The 20,616-nt window shown below is 45.3% G+C and overlaps 1 protein-coding gene across 2 annotated transcripts in view; it reads right to left on the bottom strand.

The window, feature by feature from the left end:
• Positions 1-18,266, bottom strand: part of GTDC1 (glycosyltransferase like domain containing 1) — a 223,800-nt gene extending 205,534 nt beyond the window's left edge. For both annotated transcript variants that reach the window (XM_069732883.1, XM_069732882.1), the window contains exons 1-2: positions 18,230-18,266; positions 15,602-15,803 (exon numbers count right to left, since the gene is read on the bottom strand). In XM_069732883.1, coding sequence (XP_069588984.1) covers positions 15,602-15,780 — 179 coding nt within the window. In that variant the 5' untranslated portion in view covers positions 15,781-15,803; positions 18,230-18,266. The remainder of the gene's footprint in view (positions 1-15,601; positions 15,804-18,229) is intronic.
• Positions 18,267-20,616: the final 2,350 nt, after the last annotated feature.

Consider the following 20,616-nt stretch of genomic DNA (forward strand, 5'->3'; position numbering starts at 1 on the left):
ATTTGCCCCCATTGTATTACATCTGGCCCCTCAGTGTAAAACATCCGGCTCCTCGCTCCCCGGTGTATAACATCTGTCCCCACGCCCCAATGTATGACATCTGGCCCCTCAGTGTAAAACATCCGGCCCCTCGCTCCCCGGTGTATAACATCCGGCCCCATACCCCCAATGTATGACATCCGGCCCCTCGCTCCCCGGTGTATAACATCTGTCCCCACGTCCCAATGTATGACATCTGGCCCCTCAGTGTATGACATCGGGCCCCTCGCTCCCCGGTGTATAACATCCATCCCCACACCCCCAATGTATGACATCTGGCCCCTCAGTGTATGACATCCGGCCCCTCGCTCACTGGTGTATAACATCTGTCTCCACGCCCCCAATGTATGACATCTGGCCCCTCAGTGTATGATATCCGGCCCCTCGCTCCCCAGTGTATAACATCCATCCCCACGCCCCCAATGTATGACATCTGGCCCCTCAGTGTATGACATCCGGCCCCTCGCTCCCCAGTGTACAACATCCGTCCCCACGCCCCCAATGTATGACATCTGGCCCCTCACCCCTGGTGTACAACATCCGTCCCCACGCCCCCAATGTATGACATCTGGCCCCTCACCCCTGGTGTACAACATCCGTCCCCACGCCCCCAATGTATGACATCTGGCCCCTCACCCCTGGTGTATAAATCCAACCCTTCTGTTTTTTTACATCCAACCTCTCGTTCTCGATGTATGACATCCGGCCCCTTGCTCCCCAGTGTATAACATCCGTCCCCACGCCCCCAATGTATGACATCTGGCCTCTCAGTGTATGACATCTGGCCCCTCACCCCTGGTGTATAACATCCAACCCTTGTTTTTTTACATCCAGCGTCTCGTTCTCGATGTATGACATCCGGCCCCTTGCTCCCCAGTGTATAACATCAGTCCCCACGCCCCCAATGTATGACATCTGGCCTCTCAGTGTATGACATCTGGCCCCTCACCCCTGGTGTATAACATCCAACCCTTCTGTTTTTTTACATCCAGCCTCTCGTTCTCGATGTATGACATCCGGACCCTCAGTGAATAACATCCGGCACTTTGTTCCCTGGTGTATAACTAATATGTCCAGCATCATACATGGAGCAGGGGAAGGGATTAATGGTGCCTCTCCGGAATCCAAATGAACACAGGTGCCAGGAACAAGTGGCTGGATACCACTCAATAGCAGCAGCAAAAAGGAAAGGAAAAAGTTCCAGCACCAGGCGTCTCTTCATAAAATCTTCAGTACTTTATTCTCATGCCAAGAAAAAAACATCATGTGGGGACGCAGCCCCTAAACGCCATTTAAACGGCGTTTAGGGGCTGCGTCCATAACTAATATGTGACAAAGCGGCCGGTGGTTTGGAGCTCACTGATACCATAGCGGTCCTGAACTAGAAGCCACTGGTGTAACAAGTCGATCCATGAATTTCTTTCCTCTTAAATCTTTCCCCGTCACCTGAGCGAAGTGGAGACCCGGTAATGTTACAAAGCTAAGTGCGGAGGAGCAGAGGGCAGAAAAGTCACCAACGCTCTGCCTACTCCATAACTGCAGAGTCCAGACCTCCGCTGACATGCACAGCTTCCCGCGTACACTGTGAATTGTCAGTAAGCTGCCAATCAGTGGTGGGGGCGGGGTTACACTGCTTGGAACATGACACCTAGTCCTGCAGTGATAATCTCCTGCTGATAAAACCCTGATTGCATTGAATCTACAGTAAGCTGTTGAGAAAGTGACACATTCTTGGAATCAGGGTCTCTGCCCCTACATTACATAGCAAAAAAAAAAACCTGCTAACGGATTGCCTTTGAAAAGTGCTTGCCCTTGTGATGACCATCGCTAAAATGAATACTTTTAATCTTTTCAATATTTTTTTGCAGCCAGGTGCTGGCTTTCGGGCTAGCAGCCGATCATCTCGTGTGCATGATGCAACATCTCAGAGAACATAACATCAGTATCTGGAGGAGCGGACGCCGAGCAAGTAACGGATAGGGTGTCCCTCTATGACAGTGATGCTGTGTATTAGGAACGTGGGTCTGTAAGGGAGCTGGAGGTAGTCACCCATGATGCTGGAGATCCATCTCTGCAAGCACAGGGTAATGACACTTGACCTTGTTTTCACCATTTTATCCCTTTAAGAACCTGGGGATGATGACCTCACTGAAAGAATAAGGCAAGAACCTGAAGAGTGAAGTCATCTGAGCACGCGTGGTTGTTGGGCGCATCCAGGACGCTGTCTGCACTCCGTGCGTGTCGTCTTCTGCTTTCCAGCAATGACTCAGTGTTTTATTTCTTTGTTTCCTGGGTGCTTGCCCGCGAGATGAACGGACCTGTAACGACTCATTTTATGAGCATATACAAATGCACGGCACATGCCAGCATTAGCCCTTTACACGCCCAGATATGCCAGGCTTTAAATAGCCTTCATTTACTGTAGCGGGACCAGCCCAGAATTCAGCTGTTCTGTAAACTATTTTCTAAAAGTAGAGCGCAGCAAGCGTTCACGCGGAGTAACCCAGGGCCGGCGATTAGGGAGCCATCATTTCTGGACTTTACAGTCACACGCCTGCTTGCTTCGTTGCAAAGGAAGGTTGGAAATAATCTATATACTGTTTGCATTCAGCTGCCTGGACGGGCTATATATGGGATGGTGATGCCAGTGCCCCCTTCTACCGTACCGCTGATCCAATGGCTGCCGTGTAATACTACAGGGTGGGCCATTTATATGGATACACCTGGGTGGGCCATGTATATGGATACACCTAAATAAAATGGGAATGTTGGAGATATCAACTTCCTGTTTGTGGCACATTAGTATATGGGAGGGGGAAAACTTTTCGAGAAGGGTGGTGACCATGGCGGCCATTTTTAAGTCGGCCATTTTGGATCCAACTTTATAAATGGCCCCACCCTGTACATTCCCAACGAAGCGGCTGCAGCTTCCCTCTGCAAAATAGGCTGTTTGCTGATGACACCTCCCCTTTAAAGGGGTTCTCCATGCTTCAATATAAACAGCAATAGGAATGTAATCAGCAGGCGCGGAGTCAAAACCCCTCATCATCACAAAACATAGGACCTGCTGTACGATGCACAACCGTCCAGGTGGATTGGTGGCCCCTTGTTCTTCCCTGGCAAGGGGCAACAGCACGATGCATGTGCAATCTGACGCTCCATTAAGGCTACGTTCACATTAGCATTGCGTTGGGCGCAGCCGCGGCGAGGCATGCGTCATGCGCCCCTATATTTAACATGGCAGCGCATGGACATGCGTTGTCTTGCGTTTTGTGACGCATGCGTCATTTTTGGCGCAAGCGTCAGGGCGCAGAGGACGCTGCAAGTTGCATTTTTTTTTTTGCGTACAAAAATCAAGCCAAAAATGGACGCATGCGTCGCAAAACCATGCGTTTTTGCATGCGTTGTGCGTTGCGTCGCCGACGCAACACACAACAACGCAAATGTGAATGTAGCCTTACCGCTCCCTGGCTGTGGTCTTGCAGAGATCTATCAATGATCGCCTATTTGGTGAACAGGTTGTCCACTCCTGTGCTGCACATGTGTTTTGCTGTGGGAGCGATTATTGACGTGAAAGCCTACAGCTCCAATGGTTCCTCTCCACACTCACAGACATGGTCTCTATTTTCAGCTGTCTATATGCCCCTGTATTAGAGTTGGCAAGGTATAGACAATTTACTTACTGATTCTGCATTACCTGCTGCCCAGCACTGGAAACACAATTCCTCTAGAGCAGTGTTCCCTAACTCCGGTCATCAAGAGCCACCGGCAGGTCATGTTTTCAGGATTTCCTTAGTATTGAACGGGTGATAGAATTCTTGCCTGTCAAGGTGATACAATTATCTCCTGGGGAATACTAAGGAAACTCTGAAAACAAGACCTGTTGGTGGCTCTTGAGGATCTAGAGATGGGGAGGTTGAGTAAGAGATACGAAACACATGATGTGTAAGGTCCCAAACTCCAGGGAGGAAGAGACAGGAGATTCATGGTCGGTTTACAGAACATCCCAAAATCAGGAGACAAGACCAGGATCTTAATCTTGTGACTCTGAGACAGTAAGGGTATGTGCACACGTCAGGATTTTTAGCGTTTTTTGTGCGGAATTTCGCCATAAAAACGCTATAAATCTGGTAAAAAAAAAACGCTAACATTATGCATCCTATCATTTAGAATGCATTCTGCATTTTTTGTGCAGATGTTAGCATTTTTTTCTGCAAAAAAAAAACGCATACCGCAAAAAATCCGGACATGCTCTATCTTTTTCCGGATTTTCTGAGGATTTCCTATCAAAAAGGACATTCCGGAAAATAAAAAAAATAAAAAACGCAAAAAAATCCATGCAAAAAACGCGCAAATTCCGCGAGAAATCCACGTGAAAAAAAGCACGCGGATTTCTGGCAGAATTCTCAGGATTTTGCCAAGAAAAAATCCTGACGTGTGCACATACCCTAATAAGCATTTTAGCTACAGGCAGTGCAGTTTACGTGGAGCGACCTGCGGCATGATACGACTTTCCATCGGTAAACATTTACACATCGGGGCTCGTTTACACGCAGACCAAAGTAAATGTTGTGCACTGAGCGATCTGTAATAAATCGCTCCGTACACATAAGCTGCCGTTGTTCTCGGCAGCACGAGCCCTGTTTAAATAGGAAGTTGTGCTGCCGAGAATGATGATCTTTCCCTCTGCACAGAAGATCACTTCGCCCGATGAAAGAGCGCTTTCGGTAGCCTGCTGTCATGAAACGAGCGTTTTCAAGTACGTTTGATCATGATTATCTCGCAGCGTCAATGCAGCTTAAAGGGGCGGTCTGGTCTTATAATAAAAGTCTGCAGTCACTCTGTGTGTCTGCAGACTCTTGAATCCTTACAATGAGAGCACCACGTGCCGTTAGGATTCTCCGGTATTGCTGCTGGGATTGGGCGGCCACGTGACTACAAGAATGCAATTTGCATACTTTTGGCCACATTTACTTGTACTGAGCAATGGCGAGAACGTCTAGTTGGAACATAGCCGGAAAGTATGCAAGTTCCAAACGTTCAGTCATACGACCTCCCGATCTCGGCAGTAATATGTCAGCAGTCTGCAGTCTCAGAGTGACTGCAGACTTTTAGCAGAAGACTGGACAAGTCCTTTAAGCGATGATCTTACTGCATTTACTTGCACATCAGTTTTAAAAGTTGGGAAACCCCTTTTAGGCCTTAGAAAACTCTTCTAAAGTCCTCAAGTTTTTATTTCCTGGCTTTCATAGCCAAATCTGTGCAATGTATAATTTAGATATAGGCAAATTTGCTATTCTGAAGTTTTGCAGCAAAATTAAAAAAAAAGTTATAGTGGGAAAATGTGAATTTGAATTTTGTACTTTACTCGTTGTTTTATCTGTTACTGTTGCATTTCGTGATGTTTTGTATCATCCATGTAATCTAACACGCGGTACTTTATGGCTTGCTCAGCCCGTTTCGCCAGCACTTTTTCCCTGCATTTTACCTCGGATCCCCTCCCTCGTTTCTGCTTTTGTAACGCGCTTGCAGTTTGTCTTTAAAATAAACTTTTCAGACTTCAGGGAGTAAATGCGGAAGAACACTTCCCCTGGAGGGTTCTTGTAAGGGCCGGGGTTTGTTACAAATAATATCTTTTCTCCATATGAAGTCACCTGGGGGGCAGTATACAACGTTACACTCTATTTTTATGTGGATGAGATAAGCTATCGGAGCTATTAGGAGCATAAACTTGAAGCTATGCTGCCATGTATAGCCTGCCAGTGCCGCTGGATGCACAGACGCTGCTCTTAGCAAGACGGCGGGGGCGTTTTGGCTAAAAATACAAGGTTTAAGAGGGGAAAAAAAAATCTAAAGCAAAAAATAAAAGGATGCCTTGGTTTACAACAGAAACAATTCTCAGGTCAGAACAGCAGAAAGAGCATGGCAGATGTATAATCTCTACAGGTATCTGTGCATAGGATTTATTACCTTTTTCTACAATGTTAATAGTATCTCTCTGGAATCACTACGGTATGCCATCACTTTACGATCAGTAGTGGTCTGATCTCTGGGGTCCTTCGTGGATCCTGAGAATAAAGAGGAACCAAGGCAGCTATAGTGGTGTGTCCCCCTTCACTAATTATTCCCGTGCACAGCAGCGCCCCCGACCACCTGGCTGTCTAGGGTACTGCAGCCTGCCTTATTCAGTTCACTGCACAATGGCTCCGCACTGGCCACTAGACTTTGTACTTCCTCTTCTGTACAGAAGACTTTTCAGCATTTCCATTATCATCACAGACAAGGACTGCAATGTCAGGTAACATCTCTATGCACAGTATCCACCAATCACAATCGGTGATATCACAGCTCACCTCCTCCTGTACAATGACTGATAACACCTCTATATACAGTAGATAACAGGATCCACCATTCACAATAGGTGATTTCACAGCTCACCTCCTCCTCCTGTACAATGACTGATAACACCTCTATATACAGCAGATAACAGGATCCACCATTCACAATAAGGATGTCACAGCTCACCATCTCCTCCTCCTGTACAATGACTGATAACACTTCTATATATAGTAGAAAACACAGGATCCACCATTCACTATAGGTGATGTCACAGCTCACCTCCTCCTTCTGTACAATAACTGATAACACCTCTATAAACAGTAGGAAACACAGGATCCACCATTCGCAATAGGTGATGTCACAGCTCACCTCCTCCTCCTGTACAATGACTGATATCACCTCTATATACAGTAGGAAACACAGGATCCACCATTCACAATAGGTGATGTCACAGCTCACCTCCTCCTACTGTACAATGACTGATAACACCTCTATATACAGTAGATAACACAGGATCCACCATTCACAATAGGTGATGTCACAGCTCACCTCCTCCTCCTGTATAATGACGGATAACGCCTCTATATACAGTACATAACACAGGATCCACCATTCACAATAGGTGATGTCACAGCTCACCTCCTCCTCCGGTACAATGACTGATAACACCTCTATGTACAGTAGATGACACAGGATCCACCATTCACAATAGGAGATATCACAGCTCACCTCCTCCTTCTGTACAATGACTGATAACACCTCTATATACATTAGGTAACTCAGGATCCACCATTCACAATAGGAGATATCACAGCTCACCTCCTCCTCCTCCTCATGTACAATGACTGATAACACCTCTATATACAGTACATAACACAGGATCCACCATTCACAATAGGTGATGTCACAGCTCACCTCCTCCTCCTGTACAATGACTGATAACACCTCTATATACAGTAGATAACACAGGATCCACCATTCACAATAGGTGATGCCACAGCTCACCTCCTCCTCCTGTACAATGACTGATAACACCTCTATATACAGTAGATAACACAGGATCCACCATTCACAATAGGTGATGTCACAGCTCACCTCCTCCTCCTGTACAATGACTGATAACACCTCTATATACAGTAGATAACACAGGATCCACCATTCACAATAGGTGATGTCACAGCTCACCTCCTCCTCCTGTACAATGACTGATAGCACCTCTATATACAGTAGATGATCCTTGGTCACGGCTGATGGAGCAGCACAAAGGGCTTTGGATACTAGGTTTGATATCAGGGCCTCCAGGTCCCTTTTGAGCTGGAGGTAGAGGCCCGAGGGCAAAATCTCAGACATGTGATTATGACATAAATCTGTCGACCACTGGTAAATAATAGAATAAGAGGTCAGATCCGATGGTGAAGGGTAAGCGATTGGGCAATGAGAGAATTATCTGCATTGGGACGCAGACACCATTGGGGCTTATTCTCCAGGTCAAATAACACAGGGAGATTATAGTTGTGCAGGACACAGTGTGTGGTGATGACGGGACACATTAGCGGCTCATGTGCCGGAGCCGTGTACCTGGCCCCCTGTAATGGATACACATGCGGGGGCCGCACACACCTGTTCGCAAAGGCCTGGCGCATCAATCTGAGGGTCCTGTCGGGAGCGAGGTCACCAAGGACAGATGGCCGGAGTCTCCGAGAAACAAGGATGGAAATCTGAGATCTACATATGGGGAACACAACTACAACCACCATCATCTCTGCAATTCCTACAGTTCCATAACAGTTGGGAATTCAATAAATGCCGATGGTGGAGTAGTACAGTAAGATGGTACAATACAAAATGCAAAAGCTTGCTTTTTCTCCCTGGAATCATCATTTTTTTACGTTTCCGTCGCTTGTTTTATGCAGGACACCATTTACCGCTATTTTACCATATATTGTATAAAAAGACGGACAAATAAATTCCAAGTGGGAGAGATCGTGAAAAAAAGTCTGACTTCTGACATTGTTATTTTCGATTGTTTTTATTGCATTCATTGTGCTATAATAGTGATTTTTTTTTCCAATATCCCCCCCCCAAAAAAAAAAAAATATATGGTTTGTGTCGCAATTTCCTGAGACTGAAAAACGGATATGTTCACAGGTAGCTTTTTTAATGCATTTTTCCTGCATTAAAATGCAGACTATGGGCATTGAATCACTGTGGGAATTACATGCTGTTTTTTTTAAGAGCACCGCAGGTCAAAGAGAGCAAAGAACAAAAAAAACTCACTGCGCAAATGAGATAATAGAAAACAAATCTGTATGTGCTGTCAGGGGCAGGAGCCAGCTGTATTACGCAGACAGCACCTACCCTGTAGAGAACGGGCTCAGCTCCTGAGCCTGCTCCATAACCCTGCATACACTTCGAGAAGGAATTAGTAAGAACAAGACCTCTCCAGACATGCGTTACTCAAAAAAATATAAAAATTGTGTCCTTCGTAACATTCTGGAGCCTCATGCATAAAAAGACCAAATGGGTCCTCTTTAAAGGGGTTATCCATGGGCAGCTACATGTGGCCTTAAAATAATCTAAGCATTATTTACCTGTTATAGTCCCTGCCGCTTACAGAATTCCAGGGCCACAATTCGGCTATTTGGCAACAGCCTTTGTCTACTGCGTTGCACTGATGGCGTCCCGTCCACAACGTGATCGTTGCCAGTGGGATGTGCTAGGTAATGAGATGTCTATCTTTAAGGATATCTTCGCCGCTGGAAATCCCAGGCGGTAGATATTGTTGTCATATTTCCTATCGCAATTTTACCTTTCTATAGAGATGAAACATGGTATGGATAGCATCATCCATCGGACCAATATTATTTTAAAAGGGTTAGAATGGCCTTACGGTGACGTGAGTGAATGTGTTTTGTACGTTCCTTAGTTGCGACTGCGAAAATAAATCTCCCTGAATATCAGATCAATGCAAACCCCAAATATTAATAACTGACCACTGTCTCAAAGTGTTTCAGACAAGCCATTTGAAAAGAGCCTTGTCTTGAAAGTGCCTTGGCAGTGTACTTGCCTTGGCAGTGTACTTTTCTGGCTCAGAATAAACGAATCCTAGTGTTGGTGACTGGTTCTCAGAGCAGATCTCTTCTGTAATTACCTGGCCACTGCAGGAGATCCCTACTTCAATGTAGGCCGAAGCGTTAGACCTTTCTCACTTCCCCGGCTATAATTAATCCCATATGTTCAATGTGAGGGTGATATATCCCCTCTCCGGAGAGGTCTATGGATTTTAATTTTTCTCCATGACAGGAGGATTCGCATTGCAGGGTCCCCTTGCCATATGAGCCTGGACAAGCAAAAGTGATTTGTATCTATAGGCCCCAATATACTTGATGGAGTCTAAGGGTATGTGCACATGTTGTAGACATTTCTGCATAAAAAATGTTTCTTGGCAGGAAAAAAGCCGATTACAATATTCACATTTTTTTAATGTATTTTTTCCTATTCATTAGAATTGGTAAAAAAAAAATTGTGCAAACACGCTGAAAATATTGGCGTGCTGCGGGTATGAAACTGCTTGAAATCTGCAAGGTAAAAATAAGCCACATGTGCATGAGAGTTCAGAAATCTCATTCTCGTTACTGGGACATTTGAGCAAAACGTATAGCTGTGTTTTCAGGCTTGAGAAAATCCAGATATGGCCGAAACTTTGCCTTGTCTTTGTATTATTGTCATTTCTTTTATATCATGGAATAAAGATCTACGTAACCTTTTAAGGATTGTCGTCCGGTGCCTCGGGATTCTTGGATATTCTGTTTTGGGGCCTAGTGGTATCGCTACCGAGCAAGCACAGAATTCATCAATGGCGCAAGGGCCATGGACACTGGATTAAGTATCTGACCCGGCCATCAGAGGGGCGATTGCGGATGACACTAATGCGGTTACTCTGCGCCATTCTTCACGGTCCTGAACTAAATGACTTCTTCTACATCATCGCCAAGAAAGCGGAAAATACACAGAAATGTCCGTGTTCAGCCAACTGCCCAAACATCACTGGTGCCTTTGTTTTACCATGATTCCCCCATAATGTGCTACGTTCCGCTGCTGAATACCATGGTGCTCAGATTAGATGGGGGGGGGGGTTCATGACCTTTTTATGACTAAATGTCATAAAAACAAACAAACAGAACTTCAGTTGACGAATTTCCACAGCTAAAATCGACATATAAAGGTGGTAAATGCCATTCTGCTCATCTTCTACGGATTTCCAGCTTTGCTTTCTTTCTTTTTTCTTGGTTTAGGTCTAAAGTAAATGATGAAGACTACGCAGCTGGGCGTCTGGCCCAGTGGCAGCTCCACGGCACGCTCCGTCCAGTGGCCCCTGACGTATTCGGAGGCCGCGGCGGATGCTTAGAGGAGCCCATCGCCTGTAGACTAGTATGGGATCCATTCAGCCGATATGTTGTGACCTTATCCATGAAGTATCCTTTAAACAGAAGCTTTTTTTTATGGGTGATGTATGGACCTCTTTGGTATCCATTTAACGGATTTTTCACCCACAGGCTGGAATAGCCCCTTTTGGGTCTCCTGAAAAGTGCGAGACTTTGGGGGTCCTTTGTTAGACCCTAAGCTGCCATGCTAACCGCTGGCACCGCAAGATGGTGTTGTGGGGCGCCGATATGGTGACATATTTAGCCTCCTCCGCCGCCTAACTGCCTAAATGCTGCGGTTGCTAAGTGTCAGTGGCGTCTAAGGGGTTAATCCAGCAGTTTCGGGAGCGGTGTACTCAACGTTATCTCGAACATCATTTACGATCATGTGAACAAACTCTGCATAAATCAATGACACAAGAAATTTTGTAATATATCTGATCTGAGAAATCTGCTTCCAGTCCCCCCTTCATTTCTCCAGAACTTGACATTTACTCAATCTCGCTCAAAACAAAAACAGATTTCCAGCTCACTGAGGGATCAGATTACTGCTGCCTATTAAGAGGAAGTGGGGGAGCAGAATGAGAAACAGGTACAAACTATCACTCTACTGTACTATACTTATTAGTAGATGTTTTAACTCAACCCAGTCCTGGATTCACAGCTACTCTGCTCAGTACTGCTGAATTATGTCCTTCATGGTGCTGCTGCTTCTGATCATAGTAACGGGAGAACGGAAATCCCTCATGTCTGTGTGTGCAGTGTACGAGAGACATCTTAGCCGCTAGTTACCTGAGCATATCCATTGGGAGGTGATGTTACAACTACTTGTACTTGCCATATGGGTAATTATTAGGTATTTTGGACTTGTTGATGTGAAAACCGATCCTCCGTCAGAGCTGGCGATCACTTCTGCGCTTGGCATCCTGGGTGCCTCTGGCACTTACTACGTCCTACGAAGAGGTGAAGTCATTAGGCTTCATGGGACGTCAGACGAAAGAGGCACCCAGAATGTCTGGGGCACAGGAGAGGACCGGCTGCCATGATGGACGCCAGACGAGAACAGTGCAAATCAAATCTCTAGAAACAACCCATAGATGACAAAAAAGAGAAGAAAAAAAATCCATATATTTAATTAATCCATATATTTTCCAAGGAGAAGAGCAGAGGAACACGAGCGTGCAGGGTTAGAATTGCCGTCTCGGGGGGAATATCATCATTTAGTAAAATAGACACGCCAAGATGGCGGTTAGGTCCATTTAAAGGGACACATTCCCTCTAAAGAACAGAACCCCAGAGATCATTTTCCTGACACTGTGGCCGATAAGCTTTTAACAGAAGTTCACTCTGACTACATAAAGCAGAAGAGAAAAAAAAAAAAAGTTGCATAGTGCTTTGAAAAAGACGTATAGCTGTGGATAGAGCGCCGGCATTTCGTGGGATCTCTTAAAAATGTAGGTAATCCAATGAACGGCAATTAAATTATGTTAGGTCAACGTAATTGAAGTTTAACTAATGGGGTGTGTGACTGTGAGTAATGTCTGATTAGCTGGTTACACGCAGCACAGGATGTCTTGTGATGCCGACCTTGGGGATGGAGATAACCTTGTGATGTGCTGGAGGACACGGCCGGGACAGAGATTACGCCACACGAAAAATGTCGAAAAATGCCTGTTAACTTCCACAAAGAAAAGCGCAGGGAGCGGACGCCGAGCTCCGCACGCCATGTACGCATTGTATACATATCTGCACAAATGGATTTCGTGCTGTCTTGGCATCAGGGGTGGTGTGGGGGGTCCGGAAGCCTCGGAAGCATATCGAACGCATCCCATCTCCTACATTACAGCGACTTCTACAACTTTCCAATGTACTTTGTGTGGCTACTCCTCACCGTGTTCAAGATCCCTGCTTGCTGTAAGTGAATGTGAATCTTTCCTGATTGTGTCCGGCCAATAGAGGTGCGGGCTTGTATAACAGTGTGTCAAAGCCGTCTCCTGTAGGGGTCACATCAGGCGTCGGAGGTAGTGACTAGGCGTGATCGCTCAATAAATCATGATTAGCCCAATGAGATGGACATGAGCTGTGAGAACCGCTTACTATTGATGAGCAAACGTGCTGGGATAAGGTGTTATCTGAGCATGCTCGGGTGCTAACCAAGTGTCTTCGGGGTGCTCGAATAATATGTTCGAGTCTCCGCGGCTGCAATGTCTCGCGGCTGTTAGACAGACACAACACATGCAAGGATTGCCTAACAAACAGACAATCCCTGCGTGTTGCTGCAGTCGAACAGCCGAGAGACATGCACCCGAGCTTATTTAGCACCCAAGCATGCTCATATAACACCTTATCCCACCACGCTCGCTCATCACTACGTATTACCTGACCTCACATGCGGCTCTTCTTTTGATTACCTGGCCTGGTACGACATCACCACACCATCGAGCCAGGCTGGCTACTCGGAAGAGGAGCCTTGATGTCGGCAGGTAGCACGTGGTCCTCAAGGCTCCTGTCCAGCCTCCACAGATTAGTGACGAGGTCCCTAGACTGAGTCCTACGAATCGATTTGCACCCCGACTCTAATGACTGATCCTAACAACCCCTTTAAAGTCAAATCACTCTATGGTTTTTTTTTTTTGTAGAACTACTGTACATCCTTTCCTTTCGGCTCCACTTTCCTTGGTGTAGTCCTTTTGCTCACGTTACGCCAAGCGACCAAACATTAAAACAGGAAAAAAATGGTAAGTTCCCAAAAGGAACAATTGCACTATACTGCTAAGCAAGAAAACTATCAGGCCTGTAATACAGCTTGTTTGCAAGAAAACAAGTGTAGGAGCATTAGGATATCTGTGAACGGGGCGAAGCTCACCAAGAATTCTGCTCGTTTCGCACACAAGTTCAAACTGGAATTTTTTTTCCGGCGGATTTTCACTATGAACATGATAAAAAAATGAAATCAGACTCGAGAATTTGCATCATAAATTGATACTCTGGATTTTGTATCTGCACCTCGTACCAATTTCTGTTTTGATTTTTTTTTTTCTAAAAGCGTAGACCAGATTTGCTGCAATTCGTACCCAGGAAATTTCTGGCTTATCGGAGGCTAAAGACATGACGTTTGCCTAATGCAGAGCCTGGCGAGGCGGAGCGCGGGACCGAGAAGTTGTACCCCTGGCCACGCTCCTGCACCATACTGCATACATTATTCTACCACTGTATTCAGATGTAACGGGGCCGAGCCAGCCCTTTAGATCAGTAGTCTTAAACCGGTGGTTCTCCAGCTATTGTGAAACTACAACTCCCAGCATGTCAGGGCAGAAGCTAGCTAGATAGTTGCAGCTTGACAACAAGTTTGGCAGCATTCATACATCTGTGAAATACGTAATGCCCGCAGATCGCAATTCCTGGGCCGAGTGGTGTGTGTCCTGATCTGAGCCACCCCAGGCATATATGAGCCCAGGTCAGGGGGCCCCCTGCTGGTCGGGCCAGGTATTCCGATCCGGGCACGCTCCATGCTTCAGATGTGTGAATTTGGTCTTAAAGGTTTATTCCCTGAAAGTTATTACCTATTCCCAGGACAGGCGATAACTTGGTGACTAGTGGAGTTTTAACTTCTATAATCCCCTCTGACTACAAGAACGTGGCTCTGTAATGGCCCATCGATACGATGCGGTGGCCGTGCATGTGGCGAGTACACACCATTCATTGTCTATGAATTCATTGACTATAATGGGGCCACCGCTCCATTCCAAAGGGGTATTTCAGAGTCTCGGAAATGGTGTGGGTCATGGTAGTCAGACGCTCGCAGATTGGCAAATCATCACCATAAGGGCTCATTTCCACTTGCGAGGAAAACGGACGAGTGCAATCCGATAAACAAAAAAAAAAAAAAATCGGATTGCACTCGGACCAATGTTATTCAATAGGTGTCTTTTTCATTTGCGATTTTTTTTTTCTCAGCCGAAATCGGACTGAGAAAAAAAAATCGCAGCATGCTCCGATTTGCTGCGAGTCTCGGACGAGACTCGCCAATGCAGGTCAATGGGTGCGAGAAAAAAAAAACGCACGGAATACGGACCATCCGTATTCCATCTGTTTTTTACGGATACCTTACCATTCTGTGGCACAGAACACTGTAAATAGTCCTGTAAATGACTGTATAAAAAGTAGTTGCAGAGAAAAAAAAAAACGGATTGCATACGGATGGTGCGATTTAAAAAAAAAAAAAAAAAAATTGCATTGAACTAGCATGACAATCGCATACTTTCCATCCCTTTTTTTCGGTCCAGAATACATACCGTTTTTTTTCTCGCAAGTGGAAAGGAGCCCTTAAAAGGATTGACTGCTGAAAAGAAGTTATCCCCTACTGCCTAAGTGATAACTTAATGATTGGTGAGGTCTGACTACCAAGACTCGAACGGATCGGCATAACGGGGCACTTTCCCCCCCATTACAGAACGCAGCGGCAGTGCACATGCTTGACCGCCACTCCATTCTTTATGGAGCTCCCTTATAAAAGGCGATCGTAGCGCTCAGCGGCCCCATGTGGAATGAACGGAGCAGTGTTTCAGAATGCACAATGCCGCTCCGTTCTGTAACGGGGATAAAGCCCCCTGTTCTGCTGATCCTTGCAGGCCCCATTGGTCGGACCCCCACCAGTTGATAAGTTATGATCTATTCTATGGATAGCTGATATCCGGTGAACACAAGTTAATGCCTTTAACACACGGTATCGGCTGCGATGAGGATCGGTGCGGACGGACCGCCGCTGCCAGTCATTAATACTGAGTACATACAATTACCTGTAAGAGTCACTGGGCGGAACGGCCTGCATGAAGTGGAGGGCGGCAGTGCGGGCCCTCCAGTGCCACTTCTTAGCCGGGAGACTATAGAGGACGCAGCCTTCGATTTCTCCATCCAGCAGGTCCATCAGCTGCTTGTGTGACCCTCCATAAAATGCCTCGATCAGAAGGACGCTCATCGCAGCCCCTCTCCAGCCTCCTCCTGTAAGAGTGAATATGATTAACCGTATGATTAGTGGAGGTCTGTCGGCTGGGACCCCCGAGAATGGGGGGAAAACTACAGCTCTAGTTACTTTTATGCAGCGGTGGTATCACACACATGAGCTTCCATTCACATGATCGACACCAGACCCCATTCTTGTAATCATTGGAGGGTCCGGCAGGCGAACCCCCACCGGTTATACGTTTATCACCTATCCTGGGATAAACATCTGATCTCCAGGACCCCCTCCATCACTAGAACAGGGGTGTAGAGTCCCCACAACTATAGTGAGAGGGGATATCGAACGTGCAGGTGTACGGAGCGGGCTCAGGAGCTGAGGATGCACCGTACACCAGAGAGGCCGGCTGTGTTACACAGCCTTTCCCAGCAAGCTCCGATCGCTGCTTTTTCACCACGTAAAGACGTTGTCCACCTTTGAATACATTTTTTTTCTTAAATATATGTATTTGGGGCTAAAAATAATTTTAGCGATTGGGATTCATTAAAAATTTTGTTTCCCTGCGCATTCTAATTCGATGTGGTCTGCGCTCATCATTCAGCTGAGAACAAGACAGATAAAAGCGTTATAAACTCTCCGTCACCCCATCATGGCGCGCTGACTGACAGATTCTCAGTTAACTCATTCTACAGCCAGTAACACAGAGGCTATAGGAGGAGAGCGGCGCGTACGTTTTAATAAAACCCAAAAGCAAACGTTATTTTTATCTCAAATGACATGCCTTCAAGCAATAAAAAATCAAATAATATCCCTAAGGCTATGTGCACACGTCAGGATTTCTTGCAGAGATTTCCTGAACAAAAACGGACATTTTCTGCAAGAAATCCGCATGCGGATTTCTCGCGTTTTTTTTTTTTTGTTTTTTTTTTGCGGATTTTTTTGCGTTTTTTTCCGGAAGTTCAGGGATGCAATATTATAGTGGGAAATCTGCAAAAAAAATCCGCAAAATTAATGAACATGCTGCGTTTTTTTCTGCAAAAATTGCGGAATGCATTATACGAGCGTAAATGATGGGATGCACATGTATGCGTTTTTTAAAGTGTTTTTATAGCGAAAAAATGCAAAAAATCCTAAACGTGTGCACAAGCCACTGTCAGCCTCTTCAGGGGTGGACATATCATTGGCGCAGCTGCACAGGGGCCCAAGAGGTAATGGGGACCATTTACACCTCCAAAACAGATGCAATTTTTCAATTTAGGGACTCTTGGGCTACAAAGGGGCCGTCTGTGCGCCCATTATGGTCATTTGTGGGGTACTGATGGGTTTTAATGGCAGAAAAAAAAGTTTTAAATTATCTCCTGAACTGATAAGAGACTAAAACTCACCCTTTTCGAATCGGGTCAGATTTGCCGAAATGAGCAGAAAAATGCAAAAAAAAAAAAAAATTCATTCTACACTAATTCAAACCAGAGATAAGAGTTCAACTTCTTTCTATATAATTTTTTTTTTTATTATTATTCATTTCTGAGCCAATCTCTTCACACATCAGAAAATTTTTCCATTTTCTCCAGACGCCGCCATGTTGGTCCTTATCTGAAGCCGAAGCCTAGAGCCCCTTCATAGATCAGTCACCTGCCTCAATGGCACCATAGTGATCACAGAAGGAAATATTTAACATTTGTTTTGTTTAAAAAATATATATATATATATAAAAAAAAATGTAACAAAACATAAATAACTTATTCCAAGTTAAAAAAAATAAATAAAATATTTGATATTGTCGCAGTAAAAATCCGATCGAAAAATAGAAAATTTAAACAATTCGTAAAGGGCATTAAAGCAAAAAATAAATAAATAAATAAAAAAATCCAGTTTTTTTTTCTTGTTAAAAAAAAAAGCGATCAGGCAAAAAAAATAAATAAATAAATAAATTGAAAAAAAAAAAAAGTGTCAAAAAATGGCGACAGACAGAAAATAGTTATTTTTTTTGCAAAGTTTTGAATTTTTTTCATCAGTAAAATATAAAAAAAAAAAAAAAAAACCGTGATGCGTTTGGCATCGCTGAAATCGCACTGAATCGCATTTTTCACGCATGAGAAACGCCGACAAAAAAAAAAAAGTCAGAAATGGAATTTTTTTTTTAACCATTTCCCCCCCCCCCATTTTTAATATTAGGGCATTATATGATAAAGCGAATGGTTCTGGGGAAAAAAAAAACAGCTGAAGGAAATGAGAATATGACGGCCGTGAAGGGGTTACAGGAAGCAAGAGGAACTACAATCCCCAGCATGCTCTGCTCGCTCGATGGCTACTGAGGACGAGACTATGGTGGAACCACAAGTTCCAGCACGACCCAGAGGGCGCCAGGTTAGTGAGGACCCCCGCGCCTGCTGCCGTCACCCCCCCATAACGCGCGTGACACCGCACGAGAACCAGTGACCATAGGGACAAGGTAAATGTTACTGACCGCTTCCTGCGCATGCGTGCACGTCAACAGACACGCCCCTTTCCTTTATCCTCTCACTTCTGCCTCTCGTAGCCACGCCTTTCTAGTGACGTTCCTATGGCGTGGAAGGAGGCGGGTCTCTTTCTCTATGTAGTGCGGTTGCTGTGATGATGTCACACTTTTTCTGACGTCGCTGGTCAGCACCTGCAGAGCTGACGTCATCATGCAGACGCTGCTCCTCATTTCCGCGTTTTATACGATAACTGAAAATGTCCTAAAATTAACATTTAAAAGCGAAACCCGTCTTTTGTTTCTCTACTAGCAGCCAATCACGGCGCGGCTTTCATTCCCTCCAGCACTTTTTCAGCAACAAAGCCGCTCTGTGATTGGTTGTTTGGGGCATCCAAGATTTCCCCTTGTCAGAAGTTTCCTAAGTGCGTTCCTTTGACTTTTTTAACCCCTTCCTGACAAGGTAATTTTTACATTTTTGCACTTTCCGTTTTTTGATCTTTTAAAAGCCGTAGCTTTTTGTTTTTCTCTGTTTGAGGGCTTGTTTTATTTCTTTATTTTTTTGCACGAGGTGCTTTCATTATTGCCATTATTTTAGGGTACGTACACCGTTTTCATCTTCTCTATATCAAATAATTGTTTGTGCGTGTTCTGAGTTGTTTTTTTTATTTATTTTTAAATTGAAGAGAAAGTGTTAATTTAAAGTTTTAATTTTATTTTATTTTTTTTACTTTTTTTTTTTTTTAATAAATTTTTGCTTTATCTTTTCGTCCTCCCAGAACTGCCGCAGGATCTGGGGATCTAGTGATATTACTGATCTCCGCAGGATGCGCTTCATAGAGAACCGAGGAGATTGCAGTCACAGGGGGCTTCCGCATTCTCACGGCTGCCATGACAGTCCATTGTCACCCCGTGATTGTGTTGTGCCGAGGGTGAGTCTGACCCATGATAAAGTCATACAGAGGCGGGTGGGCACCAGGGCACGAAAGCCCCCACAACCAAAACATTTGGATGCTGCGCTAAGTGATTGTAAGCAGCATCTAAATGGTTAAAGGGGTTTTCCGGATCCAGAAAAAAAGAAAAAACGTGCACTCCTGGTGTCCGTTATTGTCTGCAGCAGCGCTGATGTCTCGTCAGCAGCGCTGCAGTCAGTCGGTGAGATCAGCAGCGCGTGCCGTCTAGAGACTCCGCGCACTGATTGACTGATGTATATCAGCGCCGCAGACAGTAAGGCTACTTTCACACTAGCGTCGGAATCTCCCCGTCGCAATGCGTCGGGGAGAGATTCCGACGCTAGCGTTTGCTGCATTGCACAGTGGAGGCAGCGGATGCATTTTTCCGGCGCATCCGCTGCCCCATTGTAAGGTGCGGGGAGGTGGGGGCGGAGTTCCGACCGCGCATGCGCGGTCGGAAAAACGGTCCGTCGGGAGAAAAAAACGTTACATGTAGGGTTTTTTTCTCCCGACGGTCCGCCAAAGCACGACGCATTCGTCGCAAGACGGATGCGAAGTGTGCAAATCCGTCGCAAATGCGTCGTCAATAGAAGTGTATGGGGAAAAAACGCATCCTGCAAGCACTTTTGCAGGATGCGTTTTTTCTGCAAAACGACGCATTGTGACGGATTTAAAAAAACGCTAGTTTGAAAGTAGCCTAAGAGACATGGACACTCGGCATTGGACCGGGGGAGGGTGTTAAGGCACAGTTTTATGGGTATTTCTGCACGGTGGTTGGCGAGGTATCTGACTCCACTGTAATGGGGGTTTTGGACCATATCACAGGATGTTGGAAAGGAGCTGAGGATTTAAGTGATGATGAGGACGTGGAGTCCCCAATTTGTATGATCCCCCCCCCCCCCCTCGCCCGTACAATAAGGCTATGTGCACACGTTCAGGAATTCATGCAGAAAATTCCTGTGAAAATCCGGACATTTCTGCCAGATTTCCGCATGAAATCCGCATGCGTTTTTTTTGCGCGGTTTTGACGCATTTTTTGCGCGTTTTTTTCCAGACATTTCCCAATGCATTAGACAGTGGGAAAACCGCAAAAAAACCCGCAAAATTAATGAGCAGGTTCATTATTTTTCCGCAATGCGTTTTTCATGCGGAAAAACGCACATCATGTGCACAGAAGTTGCAGATTTCATTAAAAATGATAAGATGCTTAATGTATGCAGATTATTTGCGGTTTTATAGCGTTTCTATAGCGCAAAAACGCTAAAAAACCGCAAATAATCTGCAACGTGTGCACATAGCCTAAGTCCTATCATGGAGGAGTCTTCTATCATTCCGTCTTTTCGATCGGCTGCTCAGTGGACTGTTTCAGCGTTAGTCTGTAATGCCCTGACACAGGCTGAAGCTTTTAGCGTTGGCGGCCGGTGTCGCTCAGCATTAGTATCACCT

This window comes from Ranitomeya imitator, chromosome 7 (assembly GCF_032444005.1).
Source record: "Ranitomeya imitator isolate aRanImi1 chromosome 7, aRanImi1.pri, whole genome shotgun sequence".
Classification (NCBI taxonomy): Eukaryota; Metazoa; Chordata; class Amphibia; order Anura; family Dendrobatidae; genus Ranitomeya; species Ranitomeya imitator.